We start from the raw sequence: 22845 nt of genomic DNA, 5'->3' as shown, positions 1-22845 counted from the left end.
TTGCTGAATTGTCTTTCTTCATTTCTGTCAGTTGGTGCTTCATGTATTTTGGTACTCTGTCATTAGATGCATGTATCATTGTTATATCTTCCTAATGGATTCACCTTTTTATCATTATAAAATGTCCCTCATTATCTCTAATAACATGTGTCAATTTTGTATATTAGTATCGCTCCAAATCTGCTGTGATTGCTGTTTGCACAATGTATCTTTTTCCATCTTTTTAGTGTTTTTAATCTAATGTGTCTTCTGTAAATAATGTATATAAGTATTTTATTCAGCATGCTATTCATTAATTGGTAGCTATTATCTTCTGCCACAAGTTAGATACACTGGTTTGCAGAATAGCAGATATAAGTATTTGCTAAATTAATGAATTCGTAAATGTTGCAGTAAAAATCATTCTGTATTTCAAGCTACTAAGGCCAACTTTTTGGTTTTAAATTTTGAAGCATCTCAGGATTCATATTTATAAAGGTCTGATGAAATTGTTTTCCATTCTTAATTCTACTATATAACATTAGGCAATTAGCACCTGAATATTTAATACAAATATAGCCAAAGCTCACTATATTATTTCTTTTAAACAGATCTGATTGGTTTATGATTCTTTTGACCTTTCATTAGTATTTGACAAAAGGATCCATGATTGACTTGTCAGTTCTTCAGTGAATTCACTCCGCAAAACTACTGAAGAGAAGAAATACGTAACAAGTTTAACAAATCATAACATACTTCTGGTCTTTAAAAGCATGGAAATAGACTTTTTCACTAAACTTGCTAACCACTTATCACTAAATGTTTCACAGAACTCTTATCTAAATGATATAAGAATACAAAGATTCCCCTGGCTTTTAAATATTACCCTATAATTTCTAGCACAACATAAGTAATGGTCTCATTCTATACTGGTTTTGTTCCTGCTATTTTAAAGTATAAAACTGAATTCCAATTAATATTTAAGTATACCAATAAAAAAATCTTCCCCAGTGGACTATCAAGTACATAGTCAAGGTACATAATTCTTTCTAAAATAAAACTTCCTCAAATAAAAATATAGAAAAATGAAATACAAAGTTTGGTTTCTCTCAAGAACTAAAAAATAGAATTAAGAGTAACTGGAGGGGGACAGGGATGCGTGGGTGGCTCAGTCAGTTGAGCAACTGCCTTCAGCTCAGATCATGTTCCCAGGGTCCTGGGATTGAGTTTTGCATTGGACTCCTTGCTCAGCAGGGAGCCTGCTTTTCCCTCTGCCTGCTGCTCCCCACTTGTGCCCGTGATCTCTCTTTCCCTCTCTGGCAAATAAATGAATAAAATCTTAACTAAAAAAAAAAAAAAAAAAGTAGCCACGGGGGAGAAATACAAGTGAGAAAAGTAGATGTACGCAAATGCTATTAGCAAAGATTTAAATACAGTACTCTATGGAGATATAATTAATATTTTCTATTCCACATTTATTGGAGCATAGTCTAAAGAATCAGAATATTGGGAATATATTTTATATTATCAGACATGATTTTATCTTGAATTTAGGGTTCCTAACATAAAATATATTTAAGAATGTCTGTCTATACTATGAATTGTTTGTCACCGGGACAGGTGATTCTTTAACAGCAATCTGATCACTCTCCAAAGGGAATTAATTTTAGACAGTAAGATATCTCCACACAAAGGTTACTGATGAATCTGTAAATGAAATAATTGTTTGCACAAAGCCAGATTTGGAGAAACTTCACCTTATATTTAAGATAATTAATATATTTTTTTAAAGATTTTATTTATTTATTTGACAGAGAGAGATCACAAGTAGGCAGAGAGGGAGGCAGAGAGAGAGGAAGGGAAGCAGTCTTCCCCCTGAGCAGCGAGCCCGATGCGGGACTCGATCCCAAGACCCTGAGATCATGACCTGAGCCGAAGGCAGTGGCTTAACCCACTGAGCCACCCAGGCGCCCCATAAGATAATTAATATTTTAAGGCCGAATGAATTTTTTTTTTTTTGAACCTATGAAAGATCTTAGATTTATTTCTTCAAAAATAAAATTGTACTTGAGTAACCTCAGGTCCAGGGATACACTCATGTAGTAGTATAGCATTTATATCAGTACAAGAAACAATTACTACACTTGCTCAAGTTACATTTGACAAAGCACTTTTTTTTTTTTAATTTTTATTTTTTTCAGCATAACAGTATTCATTATTTTTGCACCACACCCAGTGCTCCATGCAATCCGTGCCCTCTACAATACCCACCACCTGGTGCCCCCAACCTCCCACCCCCCACCCCTTCAAAATTCTCAGATCGTTTTTCAGAGTCCATAGTCTCTCATGGTTCACCTCCCCTTCCAATTTCCCTCAACTCCCTTCTCCTCTCCATCTCCCCTTGTCCTCCATGCTATTTGTTATGCTCCACAAATAAGTGAAACCATATGATAATTGACTCTTCCTGCTTGACTTATTTCACTCAGCATAATCTCTTCCAGTCCCGTCCATGTTGCTACAAAACTTGGGTATTCATCCTTTCTTTCTTTTTTTTTTTTTTTTTTTTTTACAGCTTTATAAACATATATTTTTATCCCCAGGGGTACAGGTCTGCGAATCGCCAGGTTTACACACTTCACAACACTCACCATAGCACATACCCTCCCCAATATCCATAACCCCACCCCCTCTCCCAATCCCCTCCCCCCATCAAGCCTCAGTTTGTTTTGTGAGATTAAGAGTCACTTATGGTTTGTCTCCCTCCCAATCCCATCTTGTTTCATTTACTCTTCTCCTACCCCCTCAACCCCCCATGTTGCATCTCCTCTCCCTCATATCAGGGAGATCATATGATAGTTGTCTTTCTCCGATTGACTTATTTCGCTAAGCATGATACCCTCTAGTTCCATCCACGTCGTCACAAATGGCAAGATTTCATTTCTTTTGATGGCTGCATAGTATTCCATTGTGTATATATACCACATCTTCTTTATCCATTCGTCTGTTGATGGACATCTAGGTTCTTTCCATAGTTTGGCTATTGTAGACATTGCTGCTATAAACATTCGGGTGCATGTGCCCCTTCGGATCACTATGTTTGTATCTTTAGGGTAAATACCCAGCAGTGCAATTGCAGGGTCATAGGGTAGTTCTATTTTCAACATTTTGAGGAACCTCCATGCTGTTTTCCAGAGTGGTTGCACCAGCTTGCATTCCCACCAACAGTGTAGGAGGGTTCCCCTTTCTCCGCATCCTCGCCAGCATCTGTCATTTCCTGACTTGTTAATTTTAGCCATTCTGATTGGTGTGAGGTGATATCTCATGGTGGTTTTGATTTGCATTTCCCTGATGCCGAGTGATATGGAGCACTTTTTCATGTGTCTGTTGGCCATCTGGATGTCTTCTTTGCAGAAATGTCTGTTCATGTCCTCTGCCCATTTCTTGATTGGATTATTTGTTCTTTGGGTGTTGAGTTTGCTAAGTTCTTTATAGATTTTGGACACTAGCCCTTTATCTGATATGTCATTTGCGAATATCTTCTCCCATTCTGTCAGTTGTCTTTTGGTTTTGTTAACTGTTTCCTTTGCTGTGCAAAAGCTTTTGATCTTGATAAAATCCCAAAAGTTCATTTTTGCCCTTGCTTCCCTTGCCTTTGGTGATGTTCCTAGGAAGATGTTGCTGCGGCTGACGTCGAAGAGGTTGCTGCCTGTGTTCTCCTCAAGGATTTTGATGGATTCCTTTCTCACATTGAGATCCTTCATCCATTTTGAGTCTATTTTCGTGTGTGGTGTAAGGAAATGATCCAATTTCATTTTTCTGCATGTGGCTGTCCAATTTTCCCAACACCATTTATTGAAGAGGCTGTCTTTGTTCCATTGGACATTCTTTCCTGCTTTGTCGAAGATGAGTTGACCATAGAGTTGAGGGTCCATTTCTGGGCTCTCTATTCTGTTCCATTGATCTATGTGTCTGTTTTTGTGCCAGTACCATGCTGTCTTGATGATGACAGTTTTGTAATAGAGCTTGAAGTCCGGAATTGTGATGCCACCAACTTTGGCTTTCTTTTTCAATATTCCTTTGGCTATTCGAGGTCTTTTCTGGTTCCATATAAATTTTAGGATTATTTGTTCCATTTCTTTGAAAAAAATGGATGTTACTTTGATAGGAATTGCATTAAATGTGTAGATTGCTTTAGGTAGCATAGACATTTTCACAATATTTATTCTTCCAATCCAGGAGCATGGAACATTTTTCCATTTCTTTGTGTCTTCCTCAATTTCTTTCATGAGTACTTTATAGTTTTCTGAGTATAGATTCTTAGTCTCTTTGGTTAGGTTTATTCCTAGGTATCTTATAGTTTTGGGTGCAATTGTAAATGGGATGGACTCCTTAATTTCTCTTTCTTCTGTCTTGTTGTTGGTGTAGAGAAATGCAACTGATTTCTGTGCATTGATTTTATATCCTGACACTTGACTGAATTCCTGTACAAGTTCTAGCAGTTTTGGAGTGGAGTGTTTTGGGTTTTCCACATAGAGTATCATATCATCTGCGAAGAGTGATAGTTTGACTTCTTCTTTGCCGATTTGGATGCCTTTAATTTCCTTTTGTTGTCTGATTGCTGAGGCTAGGACTTCTAGTACTATGTTGAATAGCAGTGGTGATAACGGACATCCCTGCCGTGTTCCTGACCTTAGCGGAAAAGCTTTCAGTTTTTCTCCATTGAGAATGATATTTGCGGTGGGTTTTTCATAGATGGCTTTGATAATATTGAGGTATGTGCCGTCTATCCCTACACTTTGAAGAGTTTTGATCAGGAAGGGCTGCTGTACTTTGTCAAATGCTTTTTCAGCATCTATGGAGAGTATCATATGGTTCTTGTTCTTTCTTTTATTAATGTGTTGTATCACATTGATTGATTTGCAGATGTTGAACCAACCTTGCAGCCCTGGAATAAATCCCACTTGGTCCTGGTGAATAATCCTTTTCATGTACTGTTGAATCCTATTGGCTAGTATTTTGGCGAGAATTTTTGCATCTGTGTTCATCAAGGATATTGGTCTGTAGTTCTCTTTTTTGATGGGATCCTTGTCTGGTTTTGGGATCAAGGTGATGCTGGCCTCATAAAATGAGTTTGGAAGTTTTCCTTCTATTTCTATTTTTTGGAACAGTTTCAGGAGAATAGGAATTAGTTCTTGTTTAAATGTTTGGTAGAATTCCCCCGGGAAGCCGTCTGGCCCTGGGCTTTTGTTTGTTTGGAGATTTTTGATGACTGTTTCAATCTCCTTACTGGTTATGGGTCTGTTCAGGCTTTCTATTTCTTCCTGGTTCAGTTGTGGTAGTTTATATGTCTCTAGGAATGCATCCATTTCTTCCAGATTGTCAAATTTGTTGGCGTAGAGTTGCTCATAGTATGTTCTTATAATTGTCTGTATTTCTTTGGTGTTCGTTGTGATCTCTCCTCTTTCATTCATGATTTTATTTATTTGGGTCCTTTCTCTTTTCTTTTTGATAAGTCTGGCCAGGGGTTTATCAATCTTATTAATTCTTTCAAAGAACCAGCTCCTAGTTTCGTTGATTTGTTCTATTGTTTTTTTGGTTTCTATTTCATTGATTTCTGCTCTGATCTTTATGATTTCTCTTCTCCTGCTGGGTTTAGGGTTTCTTTCTTGTTCTTTCTCCAGCTCCTTTAGGTGTAGGGTTAGGTTGTGTACCTGAGACCTTTCTTGTTTCTTGAGAAAGGCTTGTACCACTATATATTTTCCTCTCAGGACTGCCTTTGTTGTGTCCCACAGATTCTGAACTATTGTGTTTTCATTATCATTTGTTTCCATAAATTTTTTCAATTCTTCTTTAATTTCCTGGTTGACCCATTCATTCTTTAGAAGGATGCTGTTTAGCCTCCATGTATTTGGGTTCTTTCCAAATTTCCTCTTGTTATTGAGTTCTAGCTTTAGAGCATTGTGGTCTGAAAATATGCAGGGAATGATCCCAATCTTTTGATACCGGTTGAGACTTGATTTAGGACCAAGAATGTGATCTATTCTGGAGAATGTTCCATGTGCACTAGAGAAGAATGTGTATTCTGTTGCTTTGGGATGAAATGTTCTGAATATATCTGTGATGTCCATCTGGTCCAGTGTGTCATTTAAGGCCTTGATTTCCTTGTTGATCTTTTGCTTGGATGATCTGTCCATTTCAGTGAGGGGAGTGTTAAAATCCCCTACTATTATTGTATTCTTGTCGATGTGTTTCTTTGATTTTGTTATTAATTGGTTTATATAGTTGGCTGCTCCCACGTTAGGGGCATAGATATTTAAAATTGTTAGATCTTCTTGTTGGACAGTTCCTTTGAGTATGATATAGGGTCCTTCCTCATCTCTTATTATAGTCTTTGGCTTAAAATCTAATTGATCTGATATAAGGATTGCCACTCCTGCTTTCTTCTGATGTCCATTAGCATGGTAAATTCTTTTCCACCCCCTCACTTTAAACCTGGAGGTGTCTTCGGGTTTAAGATGAGTTTCTTATAGGCAACATATAGATGGGTTTTGTTTTTTTATCCATTCTGATACCCTGTGTCTTTTGATTGGGGCATTTAGCCCATTAACATTCAGGGTAAGTATTGAGAGATATGAATTTAGTGCCATTGTATTGCCTGTAAGGTGACTGTTATTGTATATTGTCTCTTTCTTTCTGATCTACTACTTTTAGGGTCTCTCTTTGCTTAGAGGACCTCTTTCAATATTTCCTGTAGACCTGGTTTGGTGTTTGCAAATTCTTTCAGTTTTTGTTTGTCCTGGAAGCTTTTAATCTCTCCTTCTATTTTCAATGATAGCCTAGCTGGATATAGTATTCTTGGCTGCATGTTTTTCTCCTTTAGTACTCTGAATATATCATGCCAGCTCTTTCTGGCCTGCCAGGTCTCTGTGGATAAGTCTGCTGCCAATCTAATATTTTTACCACTGTACGTTACAGACTTTTTTTCCCGGGCTGCTTTCAGGATCTTTTCTTTGTCACTAAGACTTGTCAATTTTACTATTAGGTGATGGGGTGTGGACCTATTCTTATTGATTTTGAGGGGGGGTTCTCTGAACCTCCTGGATTTTGATGCTTGTTCCCTTTGCCATATTGGGGAAATTCTCTCCAATAATTCTCTCCAATATACCTTCTGCTCCCCTCTCTGTTTCTTCTTCTGGAATCCCAATTATTCTAATGTTGTTTCGTCTTATGGTGTCACTTATCTCTCGAATTCTCCCCTCGTGGTCCAGTAGCTGTTTGTCCCTCTTTTGCTCAGCTTCTTTATTCTCTGTCATTTGATCTTCTATATCGCTAATTCTTTCTTCTGCCTCATTTATCCTAGCAGTGAGAGCCTCCATTTTTCATTGCACCTCATTAATAGCTTTTTTGATTTCAACTTGGTTAGATTTTAGTTCTTTTATTTCTCCAGAAAGGGCTTTTATATCTCCTGAGAGGGTTGCTTTAATAACTTCCATGCCTTTTTCAAGCCCGGCTAGAACCTTGAGAATCATCATTCTGAACTCTATATCTGACATATTACCAATGTCTGTATTGATTAGGTCCCTAGCCTTTGGTACTGCCTCTTGTTCTTTTTTTTGTTGTGAATTTTTCCGCCTTGTCATTTTGTCCAGATAAGAGTTTATGAAGCAGCAAGTAAAATACTAAAAGGGTGGCAACAACCCCAGGAAAATATGCTTTAGCCAAATCAGAAGAGATCCCGAATTGTGAGGGGGGAGAAAGGGGATAAAAAGGGGTTCAGAAAGAAAGAAAAAAAAAACTATTAAAAAAAAGCCGATAAAGAAAAAATATAAAAAGAGGAAAAAAATATATATATTAGATAAACTATTTAAAAAACGTTGAAAAAAGAAAACGGTAAAAGTTAAAAAAAAATTTAGCAGAAGAAGAGAAAAAAAAATTGAAAAAGAAAAAAAAATTAAATTAACTGCAAGGCTAAAAAATCATGGGGAGAAAGCCATGAGTTCCGTGCTTTGCTTTCTTCTCCTCTGGAATTCCACCGCTCTCCTTGGTAGGTGAACTTGGTCCTGGCTGGGTTTCCCGTTGATCTTCTGGGGGAGGGGCCCGTTGTAGTGATTCTCAAGCGTCTTTGCCCCAGGCGGAGTTGCACCGCCCTTACCCGGGGCCGCGCTGAGTCATCCGCTCGGGTTCGCTTTGGGGAGCTTTTGTTCCCTGAGCGCTTTCCGTAGAGTCCGGAGGACGGGAATAAAGATGGCGGCCTCCCGGTCTCCGGCCCGGAGGAGCCAAGAGCCCGGGGCCCCACTCTTCAGTGCGCCCTCAGAGAACAGCGCCCAATGACTCCCGTCAGCCTGGCCTCAGGCCGCGCTCCTAGCTGACCGAGCCCGCGACCGGTTCCAGGCAACCCCGAGCTGAGAGCCACTCCTCGCCTCTGTCTCTGCAACCGGCTTCCCCGTTCTAATACCGGTAAGCTCTGCAACACTGAGACACCCCCGATCCTTCTGCGACCCTGCGGGACCTGAGGCCGCGCTGACCCCGCCTGGGCTTCACCCCAGTTAAGCCTCTGGAGCGATGTCCCTCAGCAGAACAGACTTTTAAAAGTCCCGATTTTGTGCTCCGTTGCTCCGCCGCTTGCCGGGAGCCGGCCCCTCCCCCCGCGGTCTATCTTCCCGTCGCTTTGGATTCACTTCTCCGCCAGTCATACCTTGCAGAAAGTGGTTGATTTTCTGTTTCTGGAATTGCTGTTCTTCTTCTCTTCAGTCTCCCGTTGGATTTGTAGGTGTTTGCAATCTTTAGATAAGCTATTTAGCTGATCTCCCGCTATCCGAAGTAGTCTCAGCCTGCTACTTCTCCGCCATCTTGACTCCTCAAGGCCGAATGAATTTTAATGTTGCTACCAATCTATTCCTAAATTTAACCTGTATGTGATAATGAAAAGTAGCAACCTCTTCTTGAAGTCAAAAGACATACTAGGTGTTCAACAGACATGCAAAAAAAATCTTAAATAAACATGTATAATTTTACAAATTACAGTCATGAAGAAGAGATGATCCCATGAAAATATTTAGCTAATATAACTGAAGATATTTTGACAGTATAAAAAGGACACAAATGCAAACTTTCTACTAACAAGTATTATTCAAAAATTACATACTAAAAATAATATAACCATCTCACCCATTTCACAGTGATTGTAAATAACTAATTCATATAGTCAAAAGTATAAACAATTTAGAAGATGGAACTCTTTTAGCACTAACATTTAACTAGTAAGAACTAGAGTCATTTAAAAGGAATCCAGTCTTTCCTTTAGCTAAATTATTGCCAATTCATTTCCTTCTTCAACAGTTAAATGACTTCCAATTATAAAGATAAATCAATATTGTAATAGTTTTTACCAAGGTAACTTTTATAAAGCTTTCAATGTTAAAAAAGGAAAACACTTATTTAATAGGGAAGAAACAATCCTCTTTTATTAACCTCACTGTTATCTCCAGAAAGGATTAAAAAACACACACATTTCCTGGGACACAAAACTGTACCAAAAGCATTTCCTTACAAAATAACTTCACAAACCAATAGTCCTGGACTTACACAAAGACATTTACATACATTAGCCTGAATTAATACACAATTTGAACGTTTTTGCAGCAACTTCCTAGCAGACTATTATTACATTAACGTGGGAGTGTACGACTTCTTTAACCCTTTAAAAAGAGTAATAAAAAATTACAAAATAATGAAAATGTAGAATTAAGGCTGAGACTATATCATCTAGTATTAATAAAGTCAAACAATACTTATAAAAATTGGTGCTGCTGCATTTTTTACATATATATATATACAGGATAAGTCTTTAGAAATTTAAAATGCTACTGCTGTCACAAATTCACTCCTCAATTTAACATTTTCTCATGTTTCTTAACATATGAATTCCCAGAATTCCCACAATTACCTGTGCTTTTTCTATTTTTATTCTGAATTCTTCATTAAGAGTTTCCTCACATATTTACAATTAAATACCTAACCTCTAGAACTTTCCTTAGACACAACAGACAAAACAGTTTTGTTAAATAAATTCACACAGAAGTAATAAAAAGGCTTGTTTTCAAGAAATAGTTCTAGCATATCCATGATAATTATACTGAAAAATAGTACATATGCTTTTCTTCAGGAATAAATGCCATGTGCCAGTTTTACAGTCACTGCCATATATGCAAATTTTCCTGACACATTTGCAAGATAATGACAACCAAAGGGCATGATGACTGGAATAATTCCAGTAAATCCATACTGTCCAGTGAGATTCATAAAATTGAATGGCTGTTTCCAGTCCCATCTGGACTGACACGGAAATGCATGCCCAGATAGTTGTATCATTCCCAGAAATATTCAATCTGGTAAGTCACCCTCTTGGTCTTCTGAAACAGAGCTGCAGAAGGCAGGGCATTCTTCATGAGACCAATGGCCCCCTCTTCTCTGTAACTGTTCATACATCTGATTTGGTTATAATCCTGGTCAATGTGGAAAAGAAAAAATTTTATGTACCACAGTTTTCCTAAACTCCCTCAGCAGACCTAGATGGTTAAATATCAAATGGAACTATTTTCATTAATTATAATTCTTGGTATAAACGTATTTAATTAAATTCTTGTATAGAATTACTTGTTACATATATGTCACACACACAAAAAAAGTCCTCAAAATAAAAGCAGTACTTAACATACAGAGTAAAGGTGAAACAATCTGGACGACAGTTCTTTGGAATGTTATATTCATTTTCATTTTTCTTTTGAAGGGTATATTCATTGAATATATGAGTGAAATGAATGAAAATGAATGGTATGTTCATTTTCACTTTTCTTTTCCCCTTTCCTTAAATGAAATTACTATTTTAAAAATAAACAAGAATTATAATGCTTTTTTCAGAAAAGTCACAAAATAAGGACAAGCAAAAGGAAAAACATTAAAAAACCATAATTCCATTCATATAGAGATGAACACAGTGAACATGAGATCATGACCTGAGCTGAAATCAAGAGTTAGATGTTTAACCAACTGAGCTACCAAGACACCCCAAGATATTTTTGTTTCAAATTTTCTAAAATTTTTGAGATTGCACAAGAATTATTAGTTCAAGATCTACAGAGAACTGGCAGAGATTAAGAATGAGGAAATTACTAATTAAACAGTAATTTATGGGGCACTAGGTGGTTCAATCAGTTAAGTGTCTGCCTTTGGCTCAGGTTATGATCCCAGGGTCCTGGGATCGTGTCCTGCATTGGGCTCCCTACTCAATGGGGAGCCTTCTTCTCCCTCCATCCCCTACTTATGTGTTCTCACTCTCTCTCTCAAATAAATAAATAAAATCTTTAAAAAACCAAATGCTGTAATTTAAATTTTAGCAGCACTTGGGTAGTTCAGTCGGTTAAACTACCAACTCTTGGTTTCTGCTCAGGTTATGATCCAGGGTTATGAGATCAAGCCCCATCTCCAGCTGAGCAGGGAGTCTGCTTGAGATTCTCTCCCTTGGCCCTCCTTTTCACTCTCTCCAAAATAAAAAAATAAATCCTAAAAATAAATTTTTTTAAATGGAAATTTAAACTGATTTTAAATCTCCCAAAGAAAAACAGGATGCAAAGGGGCAGAAAAACACGGGATAAGAATATACCAAATTTTCAATCTAAAACTTCTCTTTTTAACACTATTTATGAGAAAGAGAGAGAGAGAGAGAGCGTGCACAAGTGGATAGAAGGACAGAGGGGGGGGGGTGCCTGGGTGGCTCAGTGGGTTAAAGCCTCTGCCTTAGGCTTGAGTCATGATCTCAGGGTCCTGGGATCTAACCCCGCATCGGGCTCTCTGCTCAGCAGGGAGCCTGCTTCCCCCTCTCTCTCTGCCTGCCTGTCTACTTGTGATCTCTCTATCAAATAAAATAAATAAAATCTTAAAAAAAAAAAAAAGGACAGAGGGAGAGAATCCTCAAGCCGACTTCTCAATGAGTGTGGAGCCCAATGCTGGGTTTGATCACATGACCCATAAGATCATGACCTGAGCAAAAACCAAGAGCTGATTGCTTAATCAACTGAGGCACCCAGGCACCCCCAACCTATAACTTCTAACACTGCCAAAACAGAGCTAAACAAAAATGGCTAACTTTTTGTGTTTATTTTCTGTGTGTCAAATCTGTGTAGGCAATATGGTTGTATTCTGCTCTCTGGAAACATTTATGCTCCTCCCCTTTTCTTCAATATTCAAAAATTTTACTATGAAATATATTTTGGTACATCATTTGTCAGTCATTGTGCTGGGCTTTCAGTGGGCCCTTTCATTTATCCCTGGGAAATTCTCTTCCACACATTTTTGCTTCTCTGTTTTTTTTAAATTTCCAGGATTCATAACAGAATTGATTCTCTATGTCTCCTTCTTTGTCTTCACATATTTTTTCCATTTTTCTGGGAAGTTTGACTTTAGTCTTTTGAAATTTTTATTTCTGCAACATATTTGTAATCTGTTATCTTATCCTGGCTATGTCTTTCTCCTAATAATAAACTGAATTTTGTGAATATAACTCCCCCTGAAAATCTAACTAGGAATTAAAAATTTTTTAAAGTTCCATTGAATCATCTTCCAGGAATGGTTTTACTATTTATCTTGGACTTTTTAATCATACCTTGTTGACTCTCCTCATATGCATGATGATTCTTAGCTGTACAATTACACTTAAGAAAAAGAGTTATGGTTCTGGCCTGCATTTCTTCTTCTTCTAAAAAAACCAGAACTATTTTTCCATCAAGTCCCTCTGAGTGGAAATTTTAGGTAGGACAGAGCAGAGCAGGGTCCATGGGCCAGCAGGCTCTGCTTTACAAGTACATGGCTGGAGAGCCAACTATCAGGCTGTTAGCTCCCTAGGTACCAGCATGAGATAAGCCTCGAGAGTGCCATCAACTAACCTGAAGCCAATATGCCAACATTTAATTAACTACCAGTTTTATCTAACTTTGTGGTGGCATCTTTAATACTTGGGAACAAGGAAATAAAACTTTCAGAATTTTGGGTTGAAAATTTGGCATATTCATAGAATGTGGTTTCCTTTCTTTTTCCATTTTCCTCCCATCCCCTCTCTTTTGTTCCCCTGAGTCTATACCCTCTCCAGGTTCCATCAAGCAGACTGTCTCCCATTGTCTCTAGACTGTCTCCCAGTCCTTCCTCCTTTGGTATACTCTAGAGTAGTTTCTATCCCATTATCCCAAGAAAACTTCAATCATATGTGAAGGCAGGGGGCACCAAGGTGGCTCAGTCAGTTAAAAGTCCGACTCTTGGTTTTGGCTCAGGTCATGACCTCAAGGTTGTGAGATCGAGCCCTGAGTTGGGCTCCACGCACAGTGCGGAGTCTGCTTAGGATTCTCTCCCTTTCTCTATCTCCCCCTTTCCTCTCATATGCTTTAATAAAGAAATAAAATCCTTAAAAAAATGTTAAGGCAGAATGAAGGCTTTGTCAGATACAGAAGGGCTCCATGTTTCTTTGTACACACTTTTTCTATTATAGGAGAGAAACACAAGGAATCCAAGAAACAGCAGATTCAACCCAAGAGTAGCCAAAGAAGATCCATGAGACCTATGTATAGTTTTACTAGTCACTGTAGTAGTAGGAAGAGTAGTCGGAAGAATCACATGATTAAGGTAAGCAGTGAAACAGGGTGCCTTGGTAGTTCAGTCTGTTGAGTGTCAACTCTTGATTTGGCTCGGGTAATGATCTCAGGGTTGTGAGATTGAGCCCCGTGTCAGGCTCTGCACTCAGTGCAGACTCGGCTTGAGAGATTCTCTCTTGCCCTCTCTTTCCCCCTCTACCCCTCCTCCCACTCATGTTTGCTCTCTTTCAAATAAATTCTTTAAAAAAAAAAAAAAAGATAAACAGTGAAAGGAAAAAAAAAAGGAAATTAAAAAGTACAGAAAAATTAACAATATCCAACAAACAGTCTAAATAGCGACTGGGTTAAAATTTAACATGTTTAAAAAAAACTGATACAGTATAAAAGACTTATTTGATCCTGACATTTGGAACACTAATTGTTGGCCTAGAATCTTACAGGGATATCAATGTAATCCTACCACACATCTCTGCTTAGTACTAAATATTTACATAGCCAAAATAATATATGTGTGCTTTATAGTTTTCTACCTTTGAAAAAAGCATGGAGGACTTGCTTATGGTTGCAGGATAGACTATACCTAAATAATATCACAACAGAGGGAAAGTTCTAAAAATTTCCAAACAATTCAGTCCAGAATCATTAGGTGGGCCAGGCAATATGGACGTCCACACAAGGGGGTGGGTGAGCCATACTGTCTTAAAGCTGATAAGATGGACAGAGTATGTGAAAAACAGATCAGCAACAACAGAATAACCGAAACTAAATAGTTAAAGCAAAGGTTGCTTCTGGGGAATAAAATGGGTGAGGATGCATAGGATCTAAGATTTCATCATCATAAGCTCTCTTTTTATCACTATGCTCGCCATTTGGGTTAACCATTAGCTATGTGTATCTCTAGAGCACTTGCCATGTAACTAGTTCTTAGAGATTTGCTGTCTTCTGAAGTTCTAAGATTTTATATGAAAAAAGAATTTAAAGTATCTCAAGAAATGTTTTACACTATATGTTGCAATAATATTTTGTATACTGGGTTAAAAAAATTATTAGAATAAGTCTCACAGTTTCTTCTTCTTCTTTTTTTTTTCCTCTTCGGTTTCTTTTTAATACAGCTCCCAGGAAACTTTAAATTACGGATGTGGCTTACATTACAATGCAACACTAAATCTTATATACCATTTGATTTATTTACATGTATGACTTCAGTGAAGAGATACTACCACTACTAACAACATAATGATAAACTAAAAAATCAACTCTAGCTCATACTACCTCTGAATTGTTATAAAATCTTAATTAACAAAATTCAAATCAGTGACATGTGTAGTTGTACTGTAGTAATGGCCAAGTCTGGGGCTAATTCAGTGCAGAGGCTACAGTACAGCTTCAAGAATAAATATATTAGTCTAGAACTGTTTGGCAGGAATTTCCTCCCTGGTCTCTTAGAAAACTGGAAATATGCTCATCATAATAAATAAATTAATAAAACACTTCTTTAGGGCGCCTGGATGGCTCAGTGGGTTAAATCCTCTGCCTTCGGCTCAGGTCATGATCCCAGAGTACTGGGATCTAGCCTCGCACTGGGCTTTCTGCTCAGCAGAACGCCTGCTTTCCAACCCCCTGCCCGGCTCTCTGCCTACTTGTGATCTCTGTGTGTCAAATACATAAAAATCTTTAAAAAAATTATTTAAAAAACAAAACAAAACAAACAAAAAACCACTTCTTTAAAAATTATAGTAGGGGCACCTGGCTGGCTCAGTCAGAAGAGCATGTGACTCTTTATCTTGGGGTCATGAGTTCAAACCCCATGTTAGGTGTAAAGATTACTTAAGTAATAAACTTAAGTAAATAAAGAAACTGCAAAACAATTATAATAAACCCACATGAAAATAAAGGGAATAATATAATGAACTCCTATTTCAAGCTGCAATAATTTTATATTTTTCCCAATCTTGTTTTGATATCCTGTCACACTTTTTTTTATCTCTCTGGCAGTATTTCAGGGTATACCCCAGACATCATGTTATTTCACCACTACCTCAGTACACATCTTTTTTTCTTTTTTTTTTTCCGTACACATTTCTAACGATATATTTATTTTAATGTAAATACTATTACGTTGTTATACACAAAATAATTCCTTAATATATCTAATATCCAGGTGATACTAAAATTTCTCCAATTTTTTTCAAAGTTGTCATCTGAAAGATTCAAACGTGAATCCAGACAAGGACTTCACATAGCATTTGTTTCTTATACTTTTCAATCACTTTTATTCTACGTCAAACAGTTCATCCTTCTTCCTATCCTTCTTTTATGGCACCAATTCCATTAACAAAATCAGTCATTTGCCATGTGCTATGTTCCATTCTTGACATTCTGGATTTGGCTGATACTTCCTGGTGGTATCATTTAACTTTCCCCTATAAACTTTCCCTTATTTCCTATACACTTGTAGTTAAATCAAACTATTCTCAATTTGTGAGAGATTTAACCTCTTATGCCTTATAGTATCTGTTCTTTGCAATGAATTAATAACCTCCTTTCCAAGCATCGAGGACGTTACCATTTACATATCATCCAAGGGAAAAAAGTTTTCTGGAGTGCTTACTACTTCTTAGAAGCCTCATTGGATTCTGGTTACTTCCTATTCAATCACATAATAGCAAATGTCCTGCTTTTAGTATTGCTAAGATCAATCAGTGGATTCAGGTATATCAATCTGATCTTTACATTATTAAGTTTCCCCATCAACTTTCTTATTATTTAAAATATCTATTATTATTGCCAAGATCTACTATTGCATTAGGGGTGGCAAAATCATGTTGCAAATTTATCATGCCTCTTACATTTCATTCTTTTTATAAAGAACTTTTTTTTTAAAGATTTTATTTATTTATTTAGCAGAGAGCGAGGATAAGCAGGGGGAGCAGGAAGCAGAGGGAGAGGGAGAAGCAGGGAGCCCAATGCGGGGTTCAATTCCAGGACCCTAGGATCATGACCTGAGCTGAAGGCAGACACCTAATGGACTGAGCCACCCAGGCACCCCTATAAAGAATTTTTTAAGGAAGAACTTCTGTAAAGTAAAGTATCCTTTCTTGGGATACCTGAGTGGCTTAGTCAGTTAAGTGTCTGCCTTCAGCTCAGGTCATGATCCCAGGGTCCTGGAAGGCTACTTGCTCAGCAGGGAGCCTGCTTGTCCCTCTGCCTGCCACTCCCCCTGCTTGTGCACTTTCTGACAAACAAAATCTTAAAAAAAAGAAAGAAAGAAAAAAAGAAAAAGTCTTCAAGGAAAAGTAAGACAAAAACAACAAGAGTGAGGCAAACCATAAGAGACTCTTAACCACAGGGAATGGGGTGCCTGGGTGGCTCAGTCAGTTAAGCAACTGCCTTTGGTTCAGGTCATGATACCAGGGTTCTGGGATCAAGTCCCGCATCAGGTTCCTTGCTCAGCAAGGAGTCTGCTTCTTCCTCTTCCTCTGTGCTCACTCTTGTAAATAAGTAAAATCTTAAAAAAACAAAACTACAGGGAACAAACTGAGGGTTGCTGGAGGGGAGGGGGGTGGTGGGATGGGGTAACTGGATGATGGGCATTAAGGAGGGCACTTGATGTAATGAGCACTGGATGTTACATGCAACTCATGAATCACTAAATACTACCCTTACGCTTCCACACATGCACACAAAAAAGAACTTTCTTCAGTTATTTGGTTATCCTGAAAAACAGTTCATTTAAGTAAGACCACACCTTTAAAAAAAAAAAAAAAAGAAAGGGGGTGCCTGGGTGGTGTGGTCAGTTACATGTATGACTCTTGGTTTCAGGTCAGGCATGATCTCGGGGAGTTGAGACTGAGCCCTGCATGAGGCTCCCTCTCAGCACAGAGTTTACTTAAGACAGTTTCTTTCCTTCTGCCCATCCCCAAACCTGACCCACTTCCTCTGAAAGAAATACATCTTAAAAAAAAAAAAAAAACATGTCTTTACTATATGGATATATCAATTTTTATAATAATGAGTTGGTGGGTAAGCAACTGCCAATGATCATCAGTGAGGATTCTTCTGCATCATTCTGAACTCATGATTTGTAAAAATTATAGGTGTTTAAATCCATTCCAAAGATTCTTTCTGATGCTACACTGCCCCAACATACTTTCAGTGGTCAGCTTAATAGTTTCTATGTATTGTGTACCCATAATAAACACACATCATTCATATAACCATGTGGGAAACACCTCTCTCATATTGATAACTACTACATCCTTATAATCTCATTACCATTTCAGTAGCTCTCCTCCTTAATTTACTTTAAAGGCAGCTATTCCAAGATCCTTCCCCTTTACTTGTATATAATATTCGGTATTCAAGAGATATCAGTGACATAAAGAATTTTACCTCACAATTTTTTGCAACACAGATTTCTCTTTTGGGAATGCAGATAATGGCTTCTGCTTACCTCTCCAAACACTCTTGCTTCTCCCTCTTCCCATGTCTAAGCCACACAAGCATCTTTTCAGTTCCTTAAACATGCTGTATTCGCTTCTTTCTCAGAACTTCCATATTTATTTTTTTTCCCTCTGACTGAAACCAATCCCTATGTGACTGGTAGCTTTTCACCCTTCAGTTCTCTGCTAAAATGCATCTTTCCTGACAACCAATATAGTTTCCCCACCACTTTATATCATTTCATCCTTTTTTTCTTTCACAGAACTTAACATTATTGTACACAGGAAAATATTTACTTTTTGGAATTATCCTTCTGTACAGTATTGTAGAGCTCCATGAGGAGGCAAGAACCATGCCACTTTTACTCATCCAGCAATACGTAACACAAAATAAGCATTCAAGTAATTATTGAATAAATGTAGAATATGTAGATGGATAGGGCATGGGATACCAATTCAAATACCACACTCTCAAAGAAACTCCTCGAAGGTCAATATGAGACACTTTTTCTGGAAGAGTCCATATTTAGACCTTTGGAAACAATGTACAAGAAACCCCAGTACCATGGTACCCTCCTATAGGGTGGCCTTACTAACATCTAATCTAAAAAGGACAATTTTTGTGTTTTTTTTTAAAAGATTTTATTTATTGAGAGACAGAGCATGAGGGAGGGGTGGTCAGAGGGAGGAGCAGAAGCCTGATGGGAGGCTTGATCCCAGGAATCCTGGGACTCCAGGATCATTACCTGAGGTAAAGGCAGACACTTAACCAACTGAGCCACCCAGGCAACACCAAAAGACAGTTTTCTTAAAATTGAGTTAGGCTACAGATAACTTTGCTGGGATTTTGGTGCGCTATGTAAATGGTATCTGATTTTCCAAACCAACTATTATATGCGATTTTTAAATAAATAACATACAAATGGTTTTGTATATTCTAACTTAGCAAGCTGCTGATCTTATGAAGCAGAATGTGGTGTATTTGCAAGGTAAGCCAAACAACAGAAAAGCAATTTAAATCTTAACACTGATTTTAAACAAAACATAAATGATAAACATTTCCAAATAATTAGCAAAAATCATTTAGAAAACTGGTATAGCCTAGAAGAATATAGTAATTATGTTTTATTTTCATTATTCATCACATAGTTTTTTTAAACAAAATAAAACAAAACAAAACCCCTAATTCTGGCTCAAGGGGGAAAATCAGAAATAAATTCGTGCTGGCTTTTATTTTTATTTTTTTAAGAAGTTTATTTTATCATTAGTTTTTTAGAGAGACAAAGAGAGAGAAAGAAAGAGAGTGTGAAAGGGGAGGAGCAGAGGGAGAAGGAGAGAGAATTCCAAATAGGCTCCACATTCAGTGTGGAGCCTGACCTGGGGCTCAATCCCATGAACCTGGTATCACAATCCAGGCAGAAATCAAGAGTCAGACGCTCAACTGACCAAACCACCCAGTCACCTGCATGCTGTTTTTTAAGTATGATGACTCAAGAGCTATGATAACTCTCCGGTTACAATAAACTCACCTATTTTGTCTGGAAGCTTCTCTTCTCATTCTTTTAGGAGGAATTGGACAATCTGTCATTTCAACCTTTGTTGGATGGTGCAATGAGTCATTACACTTACGTGTGGGAGTCATACCTGTAAAGACAAAAAATGTAAAAAATGGAACTTTTAAAAGACTGGGATTATGAACATTGCGGTGCACCTGGCCCTTCTTTTCACTACATCTGTATCTTTGGGGTAAATACCTAGTAGTTCAATTGCTGGGTCATAGGGTAGTTCTAGTTTTAATTTTTTGAGGAACCTCCACACTGTTTTCCAAAGTGGCTGCACCAATTTGCATTCCCACCAACAGTGTAAGAGGGTTCCCCCTTCTCTACAACTTCTCCAACATTTGTTTCTTGCCTTGTCAATTTTTATCATTCTATCTCTGGTGTAAGTTGGTATCTCAATGTGGTTTTGATTTGAATTTCCCTGATGGCTACTGATGAACATTTTTTCATGTGTCTGTTAGCCATTTTTATGTCTTCTTTGAAGAAGTGTCTGCTCATGTCTTCTGCCCATTTTTTGACTTATCTGGTTTTTGGGTGTTGAGTTTGAGAAGTTCTTGGATGCTAAGTGAAATAAGTCAAACAGAGAAAGTCAATTATCATATGGTTTCACTTATTTGTGGAACATAAGTAATAGCATGGAGGACATTAGGAGAAGGGGAAAATGAAGGGGGAGAAATTGGAGTAGGAGACAAACCATGAGAGACTATGGACTCCCAGAAACAAATGAAGGGTTTTGGGGCGGGGTGGGGTGATGGGTTAGCCTGATGGTGGGTATTAAGGAGTGCACGGATTGCATGGAGAACTGGGTGTTATATGCAAACAATGAATCATGGAACACTACATCAAAAACTAATGATGTACTGTATGGTGACTCAGAAAAAATAAATAAAAGACTGAAATTATGACAAGAAAAGCAAATCTATCTTAATTTACAGAAAACAAATTAATAATATTGAGAATGCTTCCTACTACTCCTGCCAAGAGAAAAGCCTACAACCACTTATCAGATGGCTTGGAGGTAGGTGCCTGGGTGGCTCAGTGGGTTAAGCTTCTGTCTTCAGCTCAGGTCATGATCTCAGGGTCCTGGGATCAGGTCCCGCATCAGGCTCTCTGCTTGGTGGGGAGCCTGCTTCCTCCTCTCTCTCTGTCTCTACCTGCCTCTCTGCCTACTTGTGATCTCTGTCAAATAAATAAATAAAATCTTAAAAAAAAAAAGACTTAAAAAAAGAAAAAGATGGCTTGGAGGACAAGAGTGTCAACTTAAGTCATGGATCATTCACATTCTTTCTTCTTGGAGTTCAACTCTAATCATAAATATTTGTCTTCATGAAGAGAAAACAGAAGTAACAAAAAGCAAGCACAAACCTAGTTTCTGTTCAATTAGTTTCAGATTTTTCTCTTGTTCATCAAGTTCTTGTTTTTTCTTCTTCATATCAGGAGTGTGAAGGTACTCTAACTGACGGTTAAGGTCCTCTATCACATTGTTCAATTTGTTCACAGCAGTACGATACTGTTGAAGAAGATCTGCAAAGAAACCAAAGATGTCTGATTAAAATGACTGATATTGTATCAAATCAGTGTTTAAGAAGAATTAGCAACACTGGGTATATTATGTTATAGTAACATGTGGGAACTACTTTTAAAGCCGCAAGACTTTGTTCAGTGTAAACAGACAAAATAAAAATGCTGCTTAGATCCCAGCACAAAATCAGTGCTTTCTACATTTTAATTTTTTTTCAACTGCTTGACTTTAAACATTTGTGTGTCAGGAAAGAGCTTTCTATGTAAAGTGCTCTGTGAATTGGATCACTCTCTCAGTCAATGTTTACATTCTGTTTGATATTCATTATTCAATGTAATTCCATACAGACAAGTTGAGGGGGGTGGCAAATACATTAAATACAGCACTGCTAGAGGCACCTGGTTCAGTTCAGTTGGTGGAGCATGCGACTCTTGATCTCAGGGCCATGAGTTTGAGCCCCATACTGGGCACAGAGATGACTTAAAAAATTTTTTTTAAATATAGTATTTCTCAAAAATCACTACTTCCAGCAGATATGAACATTACCTTAAACAAAGCTTTCAAAAACAAAATACTTAAATTTCAAAAAGCTTAACTTTCTATAAATTACAATGTCTAAAAATGTATTATAGCATTCAGGTCTGAGGCTATTTTTTGCCTGTTTGATTAGACACTAAATATTAAATGTAGTGGCTTTACTCTAATTCAGGGGTCAGCAAATTACTCAATGGACAAGAATGCTTTATACAGTTTTAAATGGTTACATTCTAAATGTATAAATACCATCATAATACCCTCAATTTTACCTCCTGGCTCACAAAGCCTCAAATTTTACTATTTGGCTCTTTGACACTGGTTACACACAAAGATGATCAATATGCATGGAAAAGGACATACAAACACCAAATATTTAACGTATACACTAGCTTGCATATAAAACTGTGGAAGAAATTATTTAAAAGTCTGAGTATATTAGATATAACATGAAATATAAGATGAAATCTATAGTTTTTAAGGGTCAATAAGAGAACTAGCATTCTTTTTTTTTTTTTTTAAAGATTTTATTTATTTGACAGAGAGAAATCACAAGTAGGCAGAGAGGCAGGCTGAGAGAGAGGAGGAAGCAGGCTCCCCGCTGAGCAGAAAGCCCGATGTGGGGCTCGAACCCAGGACCTGGGATCATGACCTGAGCCGAAGGCAGCGGCTTAACCCACTGAGCCACCCAGGCGCCCCGAGAACTAGCACTCTGATGAGCGAGCAAATAAATACACACTCACGTACATCTGTGTACGCTCATGAATATATTCATATATTTAAATAGAGATTCTACATGTAACTGAGCAATGACAAGGTCCTTATGATCCTTAATTCTTTATGACTCTTTGAGAACTTTTAAAGGTAGAAAAAAAAGGTTAGTTTTCTTGTCTGATGTGGTACCTCTAATTTCATAGTAACATATTGTTTTCTTACTTTATGTAGTTTATTCTTTACATAGTGAAGTGCATTCTTTACATAGTAAAACACTGCAAAACAATACTTATTTTGTGTGTGAATGAGTTAAGAAATTATGTCCAGACCTGTGTAACAGTGATGCTGTCATTCTTCAGAAGATAATACACAAAAGGTTAGGCAATTAGGGCTAGATAGCCTATTTTTTAAAAAAGTTTTTATTTAAATTCCAGTTAACATACAGTGTAATACTA

At 37.5% G+C, this 22845-nt stretch overlaps 1 protein-coding gene across 1 annotated transcript in view; it reads right to left on the bottom strand.

Moving 5' to 3' along the window:
• Positions 1 to 9416: 9416 nt before the first annotated feature.
• The window catches only part of SMCHD1 (structural maintenance of chromosomes flexible hinge domain containing 1), a 156464-nt gene continuing 143035 nt past the window's right edge, over positions 9417 to 22845 (bottom strand). The window contains 3 exon segments of the mRNA XM_047697061.1: positions 9417 to 10484; positions 19591 to 19705; positions 20986 to 21144. Of these exon segments, the coding sequence (XP_047553017.1) occupies positions 10460 to 10484; positions 19591 to 19705; positions 20986 to 21144 (299 nt within the window). The 3' untranslated portion in view covers positions 9417 to 10459.

This window comes from Lutra lutra, chromosome 12 (genome assembly GCF_902655055.1).
Source record: "Lutra lutra chromosome 12, mLutLut1.2, whole genome shotgun sequence".
In the NCBI taxonomy this organism is placed as follows: Eukaryota; Metazoa; Chordata; class Mammalia; order Carnivora; family Mustelidae; genus Lutra; species Lutra lutra.
This window is presented reverse-complemented; position numbering and strand designations above follow the sequence as displayed.